Source organism: Pelodiscus sinensis, chromosome 3 (assembly GCF_052426305.1).
Source record: "Pelodiscus sinensis isolate ZL-2025 chromosome 3, ASM5242630v1, whole genome shotgun sequence".
Lineage (NCBI taxonomy): Eukaryota > Metazoa > Chordata > Testudines > Trionychidae > Pelodiscus > Pelodiscus sinensis.
Window position 1 is genome coordinate 100,691,284 of NC_143054.1, and position 17,062 is coordinate 100,708,345.

Below are 17,062 nucleotides of genomic sequence, written 5' to 3' on the forward strand. Positions count from 1 at the left end.
TAATTGTATCCTTTGGTATTTATGGTTGAGACAATATTTGACCTGAGGAAGTGGGTCTGGCCCATGAAAGCTCATCACCTAATAAACCGCCTTGTTAGTCTTTAAAGTGCTACATAGTCCTGTTTTTTGTTTGAGCTACACCAGACTAACACGGCTACATTTCTATCATGCTTCTTTCATGGAAGGGAATTAATTAGTGGTATCTATTCACTACATTAGCATGCCTGGTAGCTTGAAAGGACTTCCAATTGCTTCTTATAAAAAATGAGCAAGATGTGTCTGCCTTACAATAAACAGACATATAAGCAGTCAAGAAAGGAGCTATGTGATTTTGACGTTCCTATACATTTATTATTAAAAATGTAAACAAATATATTTGCTCACCCTTTTCTTCTTCAGAGAGGAATATAAATTGTTTTCCTCTCAAGCAGCGTGTCAGTTTTATCATCTTACAGTAGGAGTGGGCATTCACCTGCCCAGAGGCCGGATGTGGTTCACTGCGGGCAGGCCACCAGGCACTATTTACTCAAGCATCCACAGGTGGGACTGGTCACAGCTCCTGTTGGCTGTGGGTCACAGTTCTTGGCCATTGGGAGCTGCTGGAACTAGTGGCCCAGCCTGTGCTGCTTCCTGCAACTCCACTCACCAGGAATTGCAAGCAAACCGCAGCCCACAGGAGTTGTGAGCGGCCAGGCCTGCAGACACTTGGGTAAATAAAGCCTCTTGCAGCCTGCCAGGAGCTAACTGGCAAACCCTATCCAACCCATGGCCATTTATTGCCCACCATTGTCTTACAGTTCTGTGCAGAAGACTGCCACAGAGTGTATTTTTCTAAAAGCTGTCACTTACCTTCCCCTTCTCCTCTAGCAGATTGCTCTCCCTTCTATCTGCTTCCAACCCCTCAATTTGTCCTTTTGACAAGTTCCTATATCCAAAACTTCTTTTGATTCTGTCTCCTTTATTTCTGATAGCTCGCTCTTTCCACCCTCCCCTGCCTCTGTGCCTTGAGGCATGCTCTTGTTTATCTCCCAGTCTCACCTTGGGGGAGGAAGTTGGAGGAAATCTGATTCCACCTTCACTCTTCTATCTTGCCTCCATCTGAGGAAGTTGGTTTTACCCACAAAAGCTCATGATCCTGTGTATTTTTGTTAGTCTCTAAGGTGCCACAGGCCTACTCACTTTTAAAGTTACAGACTAACACTGCTACCCGGCAGACTTTTTGCCCCCATGTACTGAGTGCAGTATCTAGTCAGGCTGCTTTTACACTCTTCAACCTTCTCCTCCTCTTCTTCCCTCTAGCTTCTGCTCATTCCTGCTGCATTGAAACTGTCCTGCCCAAGGACACTAATGACCTTCTCCTAGGTAAATCCATGGATTCTGTCTCGATCATTCTTTCTGAACTATCTCATACCTTTCACACTGTTTCTTTCTTCCCTGCATTGTCCCCTCTAGGCTTCCACAACTCTGTGCTGTTTCTTCCCCCTCATCTCTTTAAAACTCGAGCATTGTCCTCCTATTTGCTCTAATACTTACTGTCCCCATGACCTTATCTGCTCTGAGTTTCAAGCCCCATTTTTATGCAGACAAGTTTCAAAACTTCTCTACCTGACTTTTCCCTTCCACACATTATAACTGATTCTCAAGTTGCCTATATAATATTTCTTCATTTCTCTGTCTCATCACAAATGCACTCTTTCCAAAAGTAGACTTCCATCCTTGCTCCTCTCCTTTCCATTAATGACAACTCCACTATCCTACCCATGGCTCAGGTTCAGAACCATGTCATGTTCTCTCCTCTGACTCACCATATTCAATCTCTCTATATCCTGTTATTTCTTCTTCTTTAATATCCCCAGAATCTGCCCCCCTCTCACTCTTTTCTAAAACTGATTCCCATGACTTCACCAATTTTAGCCTTAACTTCCTTTCTCTCCCAGCCTCCTTGCTCTTCCCCCTGCCATTCATAAAAATCCTACCGCTAAAAGAATTTCCCTTTGCTATTGCTCTAATTGCATCATTCCCCAACCTTCCTTTTATCTATATTGGTTTTCTGTTGCTTGCTGTATTAAATTCAAGCTTCTTGTCATCTTCAGGGTCATATACAACCTTGCACATGTGAATCTTGCTCTCAATTCCCTCTCTTCTTTTAGTCTCTCTGTTTTCCTTTCCTCCACCTTTCCTGCTCCTTTAGCCTCTGTGCTTTCTCTCACATTGCTCTGTATGCTCGGAACAGTCTAGACTTTGGTCAAACCTGGTCTCCCCTCCTTCAAATCCACTTAGTTCATCTCCTCCTGATTCTGAGTAATTGTCCCTTGATTAGTCGTCTTGCCAAGATGGTAAGCTTACTGGAGCAGAGCTTTATACTTCTGTTTGAAAGGGGTCATGTCAGTTTTGTGTAAGGTATATATAAATGTCATAGATTCAGGCTTCATTTTGCTGTTGGACTCTCATGTTGTAGAGTACATATATTCAAGATCCACCACAGAGATCCTGTTCTTAGTGATAAGGAAGCATAAAACTAGTTAATAAAGAGCAAGCTTGAGAATATACTCAATGGAACTGAAAGGCAAAGTGAGGAAAGCAGAAAAACATCTCATAGCTACATAGAGTCAGTAATCGTTTCTCACTGTCCGCGAAGAGCACAGGTGCCCAGAGCAACCTCTGCCCATGGGAAGCCTGTTCCCACCATGGAAAGGGGCTGCTCCAGTGGGGTCTGGGAGCCAAGAGCCAGCAGAACCAACCTCAGTTCAGGGCTGAGAACCAGAAGCCCCATGGGTTGGGCTCCAGCCAGAGCCCAGAACTTGCTTAGTCGATTAACCAGTTAAATTTTAACCTAATCTACCTTTTAACCAGTTAACTGATTATTGGGATTCTACATCCCTATCTGCCATTCCATCCTTTTCCTGTTGTTTACAGCTCGATTGTCACACTGCTTTATTCTAGTCTTTCGATACTGAATATTTTCTATATAAATGCAAAATTTAACTCAGCAGTAGCTATGGAGCAGTGACTGAGCACAGGGCTGAGAAACCAGAAACTCCCAAGTTCTTATTTATATACTAGATCTGCCAGTGAGCTGCTAGTTGGCTTGAGCACCCGTCTTAGAGCCTGACCCAGCAACCACCGACATATGAACAGACTACACCAAACTCAGTTAAATGTACTCCTACACTTGAAGCATAAGGCCCTTTAGTTTTCCATCTGCAAAATGGGAGTAATTAACTCCCTCAAGGTGGCATTACAAGATGAGTTAGCATTTGTGCAGCGTATTGAGAATGTGAGTGCTAGTTGTTACATGAAAATATGGAGCTCTACATTTAATATTCGAATGACATAGGAAGACAATAACCACGTGTGCTTCCCCTTTATTTCATTAGAACTTTCATTCTATGTGCAGCACTTGTGCACTGGTTTTTTTTTTTTTTGCTATGTGTCTTTATAGCTATAAATAGCCCAGATCAGTATTAACAATTATTTTAAAATTTTGGTTACCTGAATTAGTTTTCACTTGGTTCCAATAATCAAAGGCATCTGGTATTTTCACCTGCTCAATGTATCAGAAACATAGGAAGTTTGCTAGACACCGTTCCATCTGACCATTGTGACAGGGATTTAGACACGCAGCAGCACCATAGTACACATGCTATGGACAAACTGGCTGCCACTGATTTAACCTCTGATCTTCTGCTTCAAGAACTTTTGTTCCCCAGGATTGGTACTAAAGAAGAAAGGAGGGACAATAACACCTCAGAAAATGATATAGTAAACATCATGAGGTGGAGGTTGGTGATGAGTTAGGATTTTTTTCTGCCCTATTCACTGCAGTTGGGATTGTCCCAAAAGATATGTAGAAATGGTATTCAGAGATATACTTTAGTGGCACTGGTATTTAACCATTTTTGGTAAGTTTCGCTTGATGAACTGGATGTTAGTAGTTAGACACATGATCTTCTATAAGCACAAAATGTTGGCTGCATCTTTTGACAGATGTTATCAATGCAAAAGACAAGATAGCAATTGGCAGCCTTGTTTTATTTAAGCAGAGTCACAGCATTGTCGTCATCCCCCTCCTTTGAAGGGACGAGTCAAGTGAAGGCCCCTGAAATTTACATTACTAACAAATAAGGGATTGAAGAAAGGGATTACAAGCATATCTCACTAAAATAAATAATCTACAAAGAGTGTTTCTTCTTAGAGCAGTCTAAAAATGTATAAATTCTAAAGTGGGAAAATCAAAAGGTATTTAACAACTTCCATTATTTACAAACAATATAAAAAACGCACAAACCATCAAATGATGCAAAATTCCTTTTAAAAATTAAAAGCATCCTCCTACGATGAGCCAAAAACTCCAGGCAATCTTCTGTTTTAATCAACTATTTTCTTTACAAATGAAAGCCATTAAATACTTTTTATTACCATCAGTAAAATATACAATAAAACAAACCTTGCTAAATTATTTTTTTCCTAAAAGAAAAAAGAAAGGAAAAGATATATTGCAGGCAAATCAAAAAGGAAAATAACTAACTTACTCTTTGGTAACTGAAAGTTAGCAAGTATTAGACATTTCCAATGATGAAAACTTATAACGTCTTCCCATTTTGATAAATGGAAGAAAAACCTCTGGCAAAATGCAACTCCCATGTTTAATTTAAACGGAAAGGCTCCACCATTGCTCTCAAACTCATGTTTTATGATTAATTTCATTTCAGATACCCGAAACTTTCCAGCTCTGGCAGTGTATTGCTTATACCGCTTCCATTTTCCTGTTATTTGCTTATACTCTCTTTACAAATATGCATCCAGTTATTTCAGTTCTCCTGTGGGATCACTCACTTTCCAATCAAGTAAGCGATTCACTTGGAAATGAGAGAGAGTGTATGTGTGTGACTGTCATTACGGCTGCACAGCAGCTAGGACTGTGTTACAACTGTGCCCTCTCTCCTGTGTTAGGTTTTTAAAGTTTACATTTTCCTCTGGAAAAAATGTACCTACACCGATTCATAATTACTGACTTCTTTACATGAATATGAAAGGCTTAAATTATCAGGAACACACACAATAAAAGAAGGTGTGCAGTGCTAGCCCCGCTACCGCCAGCAGGCCATGCATCTCATCCACTTCCCAAGCCTCAGAAATAGAATGCTTTAAAAAAGCAACTTCCCTTTTGTACCACAGAAGCTTCCTATCTTCCTTTCAGGCTTACTCTATTTTTTACCCCCACAATTCAAAAGTGAAAAAAAAATTCACAGCCCATGGCATCTGAGGAAACTCCCTCAGACCGGACTTTTAAGGCTTATGAAAATGTTCCACTGCTACTTCCATTAAAGCCGCAGACCGTCTACTCAAAGCAAGTCCTACCCTACCCAATCATGCAGAGCAATCAGTGCTCCAGTTTTCAGTGCCCATATGAAGTTCATGTAATAAACACTCAGCAAAATGAACTCCTGGACTGGGTTTTCTCCTGGGATCTGTTCCTTACTCATTCTGTATACTAGCTGAAAGACTACCACCACGTGCCTTTGTCCTCACTTATTAACTCTTTTCATCTGAAGGGCTCAGACACTTCTTTGAAGAATTTGGTTTTGCCAGTTGAGTCATTAAGTCTATGTGGGTTGGAGCCCTGATCTCACTGGAACCATCATCATCAGCATATGGAAAATCAATGTCCATTTCATCACTGTTAAAGACATCAAGCTGACTCTCTTGCTGTTCTTTTAAAGTCCTACGGATCCTGTTCTCTGCTGTTTCGACTGCTTCCCCATCTCCCTCACTAATAACAGTCATGGGGCTGCTCTGGATACGGTTCCGGACGTTGTATTTGCTGCTGGCAGCAGAAGGTGGTGTTCGTGACCGGCCATACCTTGTGCTGGAAAAGGACATGCTCCTTGGCATCAGGCCTTCACTCTTGGCCCATTCTTCCTGAGCCCTTTTGTTTTTGCTGGGGGAACAGCTCGTGGGACTGTCGGGAAGCTCAAGGGAGGAATCTGCCTTCGTTCGGTGAAACCTTGGATCTGTATTCTTCAGCATCTCTGCTGCTGACATGCGGGAACTGGTGTCTGAACGGCTCCCTTTCTTCAGCAGCAAGGCTTTGAAGTTATCGTTGCTGGTGCTGCTTTTGCGAATGCTTCTCTGAATTGATCCAGCCTGCTTGAGGGAAGCTAGATTTGGGGAAGCACCAGTGGGCGTTACTGGGGGTGAAGGAGAGTGGTTGCGGGTGCGGTCATCCTCAGAATCTTTGCGGCCAAGGACTTTCCTTTTGGATCTGAGATTGTAATATAAAAATAAAACATTTCCCCCCAATAAATGAGGATGTCTATTCACCACCAAACCTGTGTATATATTAGAACAGATATTTGAGAAGACATCAAACACCAGTCCATTATTCTTATTTCTCATAATAGGAATAATGAGCCTATACTGTATTTGACAGTGCCGATATCCAAGCCAATTTGAATTTATTTTCCAAATAAGATTTCCTGAGGTCATTACTTTAGTAAATCTAGATATAGGCTGCATTCTCTTTGTTAACTAATATTGGGATTTTATCAGAAAAATATATATCACTCCAGTCTGTCTGGCATATATTCTTCACAAGGGAGTAATTTCGGGAGGGTAAAGGGGACAACAGCTGTGCACTCCAGGACGCAGCTAGCTTTTCATCCTGTTCCCTGGATGCTAAAGGTGTGAGGAGAAAGTACTTGCATTCTGTGCATGCCTCTCACACCTGGCTGGTGAGCTCCCTTTATTACTGTGGACAGCTCCACTGTTTGCAGCCTGCCTTTGCTATTTTGCAGAGGAGATGTCTCCCCTCCCCCCCCATGAAATCTCATTCAGATTTGGCTGAAATATAAATAGTTAAAAATGGTCATTTCCCTTCTCTCCCTTAGGTTCCTCAGAGAAACTGTGGCAGGCTGCCACAAACACTGAACACACTGAGTCTAGGCTCATGAAGCCGCCAAAGCGACATCTTGTCCTATGCTGAAGCCTGCTCAGTGAACACTAGATTCACACACTCAGTGTGGCTGGCCTGAAGCTCTGAGGGGATGCAGTATCCTCAACAGAGATGGAACATTTATGGCCAGCCCTGAAACAAACCTTTCTAGAGTACCGATAAGCCAAGATTTTCCTAAGTTTATTATTCAGACAGATTTCACAGGGAGAGCAAAAGGCACATCTCTAATCAAGGAAGAATTCCTTGCCAGATTTCAAAATCCCTACTCCAAAGTATGGAGATAGGGGAGCTTCTCAGTGAAAGGGGTAGGGAGAGGAAGTGTTTTTTAACATGGCCAAAACAGTCTTATTTTTTCTCTAGTCTTGTTCTCAAACAACTGGATCTTTTTCCCCTCCTGAAACTTTCCTAAAAATGCAACCTGAAGCAGTATCTAACATAGACAAATTCAGCTTATGTAGTTAAAGTTTAGCAAAATTATAAAACAACTGAAAACTGGGGTCTTTTAAAGGAAAGTCTCCCCCAATATTAACTATAGGCATCACTGACAGCTCTATTACATTCTTATATGTATAATGTGTATGTGTGAGTATAGATATATCTACACACACAAATATACACAACAATTCCATGTATGTATTCCATAGAGTGAACCTTTGTATGTATATAATGTAAAATACTGCTTTCAAGAAACCAGTATTTCATTTGTAGAATAATTCTTTCAGCTTCAGACATTATATCACAATTTTCTTTTTTAAAAGTATTTTCTATATCCCATACCATTTAGTTCTTATTATCAGACATTCTAACAATGGATTTGTTACTTTCATAATGAGTGCCATTAAGAATATGACAAATTCACTCTTTAAATGAAAGCAGCGAGGAGTCCTGTGGCACCTTATAGACTAACCGAAGTGTTGGAGCATTAAGCTTTCGTGGGCAAAGACCCACTTCGTCAGATTCATCTGACGAAGTGGGTCTTTGCCCATGAAAGCTTATGCTCCAACACTTCGGTTAGTCTATAAGGTGCCACAGGACTCCTCGCTGCTTTTGCAGATTCAGACTAACATGGCTACCTCTCTGATACTCTTAGAATGAACAGTTACTAAGGGCCAACTTCTAAGGGATATAAAATTTGCATCCTGGGTGTTCTGATTCCTAGCCATGTGCCAGAAGACTTTTCCTGTTTCATAATATTTGAGCTAGAAAAGCCACAAAAATGGCACAGACTAATTAAATACCTAGTGAGTGCAAGTAAACAATTACAATGACTCTTTGGAAATTTGGTTCATATGTGTTTGAAGAAAATGACATGGCCATAAGATGGCGCCATCTCCACACACATTCTAAATGCAAGTTCTTCAACTGTTCAAATTATAAATCATTTTTCCTGCATACTTGCTGGTGAAATGGTGCACCTCCTTCTCACTGAAGTGTTTTTATTTAACCTACAGAAAGCTAAATGAAATTCAGATATCTACTGAAGGTGTTTTTAAACAGGGGAATGATACATGGAATCTGTATTGCACTCTTTGTTGCTAAACCAGTTTGACACAACATACCCCACTTCGAACTGGATTATGGCAAACTATAATCCAGCACTTGTCATATGTTTTGCCATATGACTGACATATTATGTTACTTGCCAGTTTAAGCCACGCTTGCCATGAAGCATTAGCGTTGAGCCTCTGTCCCAAACTGCACCATATAATCAGCGAAGGAGAGTAAAAGGGATGAAGGGGAAAGGGAATGAAAACAAAAAGATACACAGAGAAAGCAAGAGTAAAGTTAATCAGGCAGATTAAGAATAGTACAATATATATAAGGTGTAACATGACATTTTCAGGGGTCAGGAGACTGGAGGGTTATAAAAACTGGTTTAAGTGAGCATTATTTAGTGCAGAATTAGTTAATTATTATTATAAAGCAAGAAAATGCATGTTCTTGTGTTTATTACAGGCTTCCGACTACAGATATTTACTGGAAAATAAAAGAGGATTTTGCAGTAAAAACAAAAAAGATCAAAATTAGGTTTCTTTGGAGGAGACTATTAAATAAATGGTGAGAGAGTTAGTGGATGGAGCAGTGCCAATGGCAACTTCTTCAGTACCTGTGAATTGCTGCGAACAGATCCTCAGTAGTTCTCGGTCTCGCTGGCATTGCCACCGCCTCACTCCTTGTTCTGTAACTATTGCTTGGCAGTGATGAGTTACTGGTTGTATCCGTCTCAAACACCTCAGCTAAGCAGAAGGAATGAAAAATACAGACAGGCTGTCATTGGAGTCCCAAACTGCACCTTCTCTGTTAAAGCATCCCTCCGTATTCTTCACTGAAGTAAGTGAAACACTGAAGGGATATACTGAACATACTGTTTTCTCTGTGATTTCACAATAGTTTTTCTGAGGCAACTGCAGTTTCTGAAATGCCTAGGATTATTTTTTTAGGGCTTCGATTAAAACAAGTCACTGAAATTCTTCCAAAAAAAAAAAATCAGGTTTTCACAGGATTTTTAAAACAGATGATGCAGATAATAAAACACTGCTTTCCAGACTAGAGCTTAAAAAGAAAAAGACAGACATAGGGACTCAAGTCATGCCCTGTTATTTTCCTTGTGATTTTTAGTCTAGGATCACACCTCCCTTTCTATAGGTGAAAATTTGAATGCTATAGCACTTCCTTCCACCCCCTACCATCACTAAACAATGTTCTCCTACCCATGAAGGATAAAAGAAGAGAGACTTACCACTTTCATCCTCTTGAGATAGATTTCTATCAGTATTACTGCTGTTGTCTCCATTGCTGTCTGAACTGCTTCCTTCATCCAAAGTGGTCTGATGCTCCTGCTTGGGAGCTTCTTGAACTGGTGATGCAGCAGGCTGTACCATACAGACATTGGTTTCCACTGTTTCAAAGAAGGTGGAACCAGCAGCTCCTCCCTTAGGAACCAAGCTGCCTGAGTCCATCTCATTGGAACTGAGTCCATCTGTAAGACAATTTTTTGCTTCTTCGCAATGTGCAGCCTCTCTCCTAGTTGGACTTGATGTGCTTCTGACAGGATCACACACATTAACTGTTTTCTCTGCTGTAAAATCTAGCTGCGGAGGTGGCACAATGAGGAACAGTTTGGGTTTCTTTGAAATAGGAGGTGGCTTCTTGTTTGGTGATGTGCTCTGAATCTTGTTTGAAGACGACCCTGATGACCCCTGAAACAATGTACTAATAAGGCCAAAGTGAGATTTTTCATTGTGCCCAGGAGACTGAGGTGCTTCTTCAATGTTTGTTCCTGATACATCAGCTTTGAAGGTTTGTATTACACCTGCTGCATTCCCAGGTTTCTGACCACTGCTGATCTCAGGTGCACTGTCACCAAAATCTGGAACTGAATTCTGAGGAGGGGTTTGAACTAGGTTTTTGAACGAGGGAGTATGAGTTTTCATGTCTTCATCCAGGCTGTTGCTGAGTCGCAGGGAAAGAGATGGTTTTAGAGAAGGCTGTGGTGGCAAAATTACAGTTGCTTTTTCCTGAGATTTGGCATCAAAAGTAGGTCCAGATGATTGTTCGGTCTGTGCTCCTGTACATTTTTTGACAGACCTCAATTGTACCATCTGCAGTGCTTTGGTAGTTATTAGGGGCATTACAGGCCTACTGGAGTCTTGCTTATTGGCTGGCTGTTTCGCTGCACCGTGGCCAGATTTATTCTGATTACATTTATTAAAAGAATATTGTGTGAATTTCGTTGCATCTTGTGTCAGTTTCGGGTCAAGAGGAGGTGCTGGTGGAGGTACTACACTGGGGAAAATGGAGGAAGGAGGAGATGGAAGGGTAGCAGAAGAGGCAGAAAAAGGACCGAAGGACATTTCCTGTGGAGGAGAAGGAAACCATGGACCACCCAGGGGAAAGGAAGAATTTATAACAGCTTCTGGTGGAGGTGGGGGGAAGCTGGGAGAGGCTGGTAGTGGAGGCAGATCCATTCCATCTGCTGGGGAAGGGGGAGGAGGAGGGAGAAGATGATCAAGGGAATGTGGAGGTGTCAGAGGAGGAGCACCTGCAACATCAGGGGGGGAGGTCAAGGCTGGGTCCAGTTTCTTCATGTTCACACTCCCTTCAGTAGAGGTATTAGAAGAAAGAGAAGTGGAGGATGAAGAGACAGATACTGAAGATAGCAGAGAGGATTTTCTCTCAGGCACTTTAGGTTTCAGCTTGGGTTTGCTATTTGCTGGTGACATGGATTTTAAAAACCCAGGCACTGGAGTAAGTGCTGTGGGTGTGTTTGATTGACTAGAATACCCACTAGATGGTGATGTGACTCTGTGAGACTTCTCTGGAGAAGCGTTCTTTGGTTTGGCCAGCTCACTGGCCACTTGGGGTGCAGACGCCCGTGAACCATCACTGAGGTGGCTGATACTATAATCATTGAGAGCGGCTGTAGTGCTTGCAGAATGAGCCACTGAGCATTTTAACTGATCGTCTGGCACCCCGGCATAGTCACTGTAGTAACCCCACTGGTCAGTGTACTCTGACTTGATGCTGCTTGTTTCACTCTGTGATGGAGTGACAGTACAGAGAGAGTACATATTTGGAGCTGTTGTGGACATCATGCTGCTACTTGCACTGATGGAGCTCTGGCTGCGAGAACGCAGCACCCAGGGATCCTCGTAATCGCTGCATGGACTTTGGGATGGCGAGCTACCATTTTTGCACTTAAGGTTTAACTGCAGTGAATGCTGGAGGGTAGCAATCAGTGTTTCATCAAGTATCTGTCCGCTGGACTGGGCTTTTTTCTTCGGGACCCTTCTGAGCGAGTCTGTTCTGGATGGGGGAAGAGGTGGTTTCTTTGCTTTTTTCAAAGATATGTTTCGTATGAGGGATTTGTCATTGTTGCTTGACCGCTCGTCTTGATTTTTCTTCTCATTTCCATCAAAAACATTAATCACACTGTGCCTGGGGTTTCCAAAACCATTATTACTATTGAATGGTTTACCTGACTTGAGTCCAGAGTCCATATGCATGGTAGTATAGTAGCCATCATGGTCTACTGAATACAAAGAACTTGAATCTTCCTGGACTGAAGTTCTCTCTAGGCTGCTGCAACTCAGGTTGCTTACAGGAGTGGAATAACCTGCAGTGGCACAGGTTGGCTTGTGTGAGGGGGACTCATCATTTTCTTTAGATTTATATACCCAGTGGTCCGTGCTATTCATACTGTTGCTTTGTGATCTGTCCCCTGAATAACTGGATTCACTCCTGCCATCGCTGTCCTGGGAGTGGCCTGGGAAAGGGAGATTGTTTCTACAGCCATAGCTCACACTTTGGGACCCATTCTCCACATTTCCTGGAGCGCTGAGAGATACTGCTGAGTCACCAAGGGAGAGCATCATGGTAGCATTAGACGAGATAGTGTCTGAGGTCTGCGAGTGGCGTGCTGAGCTGCTCTCACTCCAGTTACCGCTAGAAGAATGGTGATCTTCCTTCATGCTTACTGCACTGCTGGCAACAGGAGTATCTCTGGGCTTAGTGTAGGAAGGTGAGCTGGTAATTTTACTCTCCAGGGGTCCAGCACTTTGGGTGGTATGAATAACAATAACTTCTGAAGAGGACGATATTGTGGCATTTGGTATGATGCTAGTTGAATAGGTAGCATGAGGCGAGACCACACATGCTGGGCTTGTAGCTTTTTCACTCTCATAACTTCTCATCTCTTGGGACTTTGGCCTTGGCAGTGTCCCAGTCCTGGGATTATTCCTTATATGGATCACGCTATCATCAACCTCCAATTTATTTATCTGGTGTGACAAAGTGCCGGATACGTCTTCTGCCTGGTTAGAGATGCTCTGCCTCTGTTCTAGTGACTGCAGAGACACTCTTGCTCCTGATCGAGGCAGACTGTGAAAACCCATGTTGTTACCGAGGTGAGAGGCAAACACAACCCCAGCGGAATCACTCATCACAGACATGTTTTCAGATGAACTGGAGAACTGTGACATCTGGGCAGCAATCCCTTGTCCTTTCTGTGCTCGTATTCTTCTCACTGAAGGTGGCACAACTTTGACTTCCTCTGTCTGGCAACTGGTGTCCTTGGTTTCAGATCGTTGCATAGCAGAGCGGTAGCTGTCTAGTCTCCCTAGTGTGGAATAGTGATCTGGAACATACATCGAATGCCCACGGAAGTCACTTTGGCCAATGCCAACTGCTGGAGTCAAAATAAAACAACAATTATCCCTCAAAACCACAGGTACTTACTTTACTTCACTACTTCCATGTTCCTATTAATTTAGAAATCATCATAGGTCATATTTATTATTAGGTCATTGTTCCCTTTGCCCTTGGAGTTATTTAGCTGTGGAGAGATGTTCATGCCTTCTGAAAAACCACGAAGCACCAACAAACTCTGATTATGCGTTGTGTATTTTCTACATTCCAATTCCTATTTTCTTATTACAAGGTACTGTTTGTTAGCTTGTGGAATCTTATGTGCTCCTACAGCTTATTCCACATGACATCTTCAATTTAGTACATGAAAATAATTTCCACAGCAACCCATTATGTTAAACACCCAATAAAACTGAACAACTTCCGGAAGGAAAGCAGCAGGATCAGACAAAAGCCTGAGATATGTAAATCTTGATTCTGTGGTAACATCTTGGGTAACAAAGAATAAGGAAAAAGAAATCTTAAAGATAGATAAGTAAGTAAAATCTGCAAAACTGTTTCTGAACACTATTCTTTTCAAAGTCCTTCAGAAGGCACCAGTATCTCTCCAAATCTTTAGGAAAAGGGGCGGGAAGGCTAAAGAATTGACAGTAGAAGTTGTTGTATCACAAATAAAGCAAATATCTGAAAAAGCAATACAAATATGACCACCTAAATCTGTAAAAGATTAAATATTTCCATTTGGAGCTATTTTGTATTTACAGTAAAAGAAGAAAATCTGAAGGGGGGGGGGGGGGGGGACGGACGGACGACACCAAGAAGACTAATTCAACTAATGAACATCTAATGCCCAGCACCATTAAATACCCACACCCCTCCTTTAAAAAATCAAACAAAGATCTTGTGGACTGTTAGCCTGGGGATAAACAGACATGGAGGACAAAGGATGAAGAATGTATTTATTCAAGATATAGTATCAGTTATTTATTATTTATATTACTGTAGGGCCTAGAAGCCCTATACAGCTATTACTAAATCAATAGAAAGGACCTTCAGGTTATTAGAGATTTATATTTTTATAAGTCTTTGTGCTAAGGAGAAAAACCACCACCATATATATTTAAAACATTTAAAACAGGATTGGAAGAGCTCTTATTCCTCACTTCAGTTGTGCTACTACAATAAATTGCAAACAGAAGAGACAGCAGAGGAAAAAAAAGTATCTACACGGTGTTTTAAAATCCATCACAGTGAGTTTCAGGGCCGGCATCTACAGACTTGGACTCCTGCTATGGCACAAACAACAGCTTGAAGAGGAGAAAAGTGGCTGCTTTAAAACTCCTGCCTGCAAGCTGCTCTCACAGAAATGATTCAGTGACATGTCTGAGTTCGTATCCTCTCCCACCGCTTGCCTTCCTTCTTATTTGCCAAATTCAACTGGTTTAGTAGAAGTGTTTTCCCCATTCAGTTTTAAATATAGTTTATAGCACATTAAATTGTTCTTATTCTTGGCATATATCAAACTGAAAAGGTATGTGATGGACGAAGGAAGTGTATTACTAGTGGTGGTGTTTCTAGAGGGAAAGAAGCACATAAAAGACTGAATTTGCTTTACCTTTTCCAAGGCAAAAAAGTAAACTTTAAGCAGTTTTAAGCCCGTTTTGTTTACTTGTCTGTAGATTCTTCTGCACTCACAAAAATGCAGTTTTTCTGCTTTAGCCAAGGGAGTGAGAAACGAGATTAGAGATTTCTTTGCTAGCAAGCAGCATGAAATTCCAAGTATATGAGGCTATCACAGCAGACAGACGATAGCATCCAATCAAGGTACAGATTTGCATAATCAGAGTCCAGTTACTGAAAGAGACTTATAACAATAATAATATTTGTATTATTTTAAATTTATATTACAGGGTAAGCGCCCTGTTTTTCACAGTGCTATGAAAACACAAAGATAGACTTCACAAAGATCCTGGCTCTTGTGCTATGACCGGGTCACAATTATTATTAGCCAGTTAGAGATAAGGAATTTGTGTATTACATAGAGAAATAATGGTTATGATTTGACAAATAAGACAGAATGTAGGAAACTGTGAGACTTTAGTGCAGCTATATATCATACTAGGTATACAGTATCTTTGCATTCTGATTGGCTGAAAAATTTATTCATATTATACATATATATAACCTACATTTGTTTGTCTACACAAGTAGCTTTAAAAAATACATGGAAACAGGCTTCACATTTATTTTAAATGTTCCATGTAGGGAAACTAAATACATAATAGTACCATTATTCACAAAGCAGGACAAAACCAGAGATTTTGACACAACTTATACTCTACAATTCTCAAGCAAGAAGCTGAGACTTTTAGAGTATAAGTTACTAAGTCAAATATATATATATATTGTAAATATGCATGGACATTTTAAAGTGATCAGAACAAAAAATGTTAGGACAATTTACGGCCTATTCTAGTAGTCCTTATGCACATTCACGGAGTGCAAAAATTGACTAAAGGTAAAACTTTAGGCCTTGGTATTGCGATCAGATCCATGTAGGCAGATCCCTTGCAGAGCCTCATGACTTCACTGAGGTGCCACAGTTGTAACAGGCAACTAGTGTGGAGCTCCAGTGAAATCAGCATCACTCAGTGCAGGTGCAAGTTTCTACTCACATAGCTATATAGCTGATGGATAAGGACCTGGAATTGAAGACTAATTGTTTAAAGTAACATTCTGGAAAGTGTCTTTTTAGTTTAGAAGAAAACATAACTTTGATATTTTAAAACTGTGCTAGAAAAAAAAAGAACGAAGTGACAAATTGTGAATTAGTCTGTTTCTGTCAGATGAGTGCACAACTCCCTTTGAAATCAATGGAAGTTTTAAACCCTGTCTAATTGCACAATTAGGAATCCATTTTCAGTTCAATTTCTTATACAGGGATACCAGAAATCTGCAGGAACTCATTGTGCCTCTCTTAAAATGCCATGGGTTTACCACATCTTGGTGGGATTTTTAGAGGGAAATTGTTTCGAATTTCTCATCGAATGCCAGATTGTCTCCTTATACACACTTATGAGGGCTTTTCAAAAATTCTTAACCTGAACTGCCTTTGTTGCCCTGAAAAGTATATTGTCCAGCAGCAGTTTCTGAGGAAGAGCTCAAACTATCAGTTGAATGTCAAATTTAGAAATCTCTAATTTAGTAACAGGTTAAAGTTACATCTTACACAACACCAAATGCTAGACAAGAACTTGAGCTTTGAAGGATACCGCCTATCAGCTAAAAGCCTGTGTGGTTGCAGAGAGGTGATATTCAAGCAGATATCACCAATTTTGTTTTAGAAGTGGAAAACTGAGCTACAGATGTTGCACAAATGCAACTGACAATAATCATTATCATGTTTGGAGTTTTAAAATGGTGGTAACTAGCACACTGGCTCAGTGATTAGTGCTGTGCGCCAACATCTCAGAGACCTGGTCGTAGCATCTTACTGATCATCACTGTTGCCAGGCTGGGAATTGCTGGGATTACTGAAGAGGCAACTCAATTAGGGCATATTCTAAGAGCAAATAGAGAAAATAGAATACCTTAATCACAATGGACTCATATATTAATAGGGTTCCAATCAGAAATGCTGGGTAGAGACTTAGTTGACTGGGGACAAGTTTACAAAGGAAAATACCCCTGTCACACATCAGAGATCAGTATCCCTGATTCCAGTGGTTACTGTATAGTCACCAAACATCTAGCCATTGAAGGTTAATCATGCAGATCTGGAGAAAGAGTTTGCTTGCAAACCCCTAGAGTTGGATGAAATGCAGCTGGGAGAGCCACATACTACTCTGCAGTGAATCCTCTAAGAGCAACAACAATTAATCTGTCCCACAACATGGGACTATGATAAAAAAGAGGGTGCAAAGAGAAGGGATGGCTAAGAGAAAAAGAAGCCTCATCACA

At 41.1% G+C, this 17,062-nt stretch overlaps 1 protein-coding gene across 13 annotated transcripts in view; it reads right to left on the reverse strand.

Annotated features, from left to right (window-relative positions):
- Positions 1–4,011: 4,011 nt before the first annotated feature.
- Positions 4,012–17,062, reverse strand: part of NHSL1 (NHS like 1) — a 261,028-nt gene continuing 247,977 nt past the window's right edge. For 10 of the 13 annotated variants that reach the window (XM_089777281.1, XM_075924280.2, XM_075924283.2 and 7 more), the window contains 3 exons: positions 9,696–13,142; positions 9,063–9,192; positions 4,012–6,265 (listed from right to left, as the gene is read on the reverse strand). In XM_089777281.1, the coding sequence (XP_089633407.1) occupies positions 5,536–6,265; positions 9,063–9,192; positions 9,696–13,142 (4,307 nt within the window). In that variant the 3' untranslated portion in view covers positions 4,012–5,535. The remainder of the gene's footprint in view (positions 6,266–9,062; positions 9,193–9,695; positions 13,143–17,062) is intronic. The other 3 variants (XM_075924282.2, XM_075924284.2, XM_089777280.1) reach the window with 1 other exon arrangement.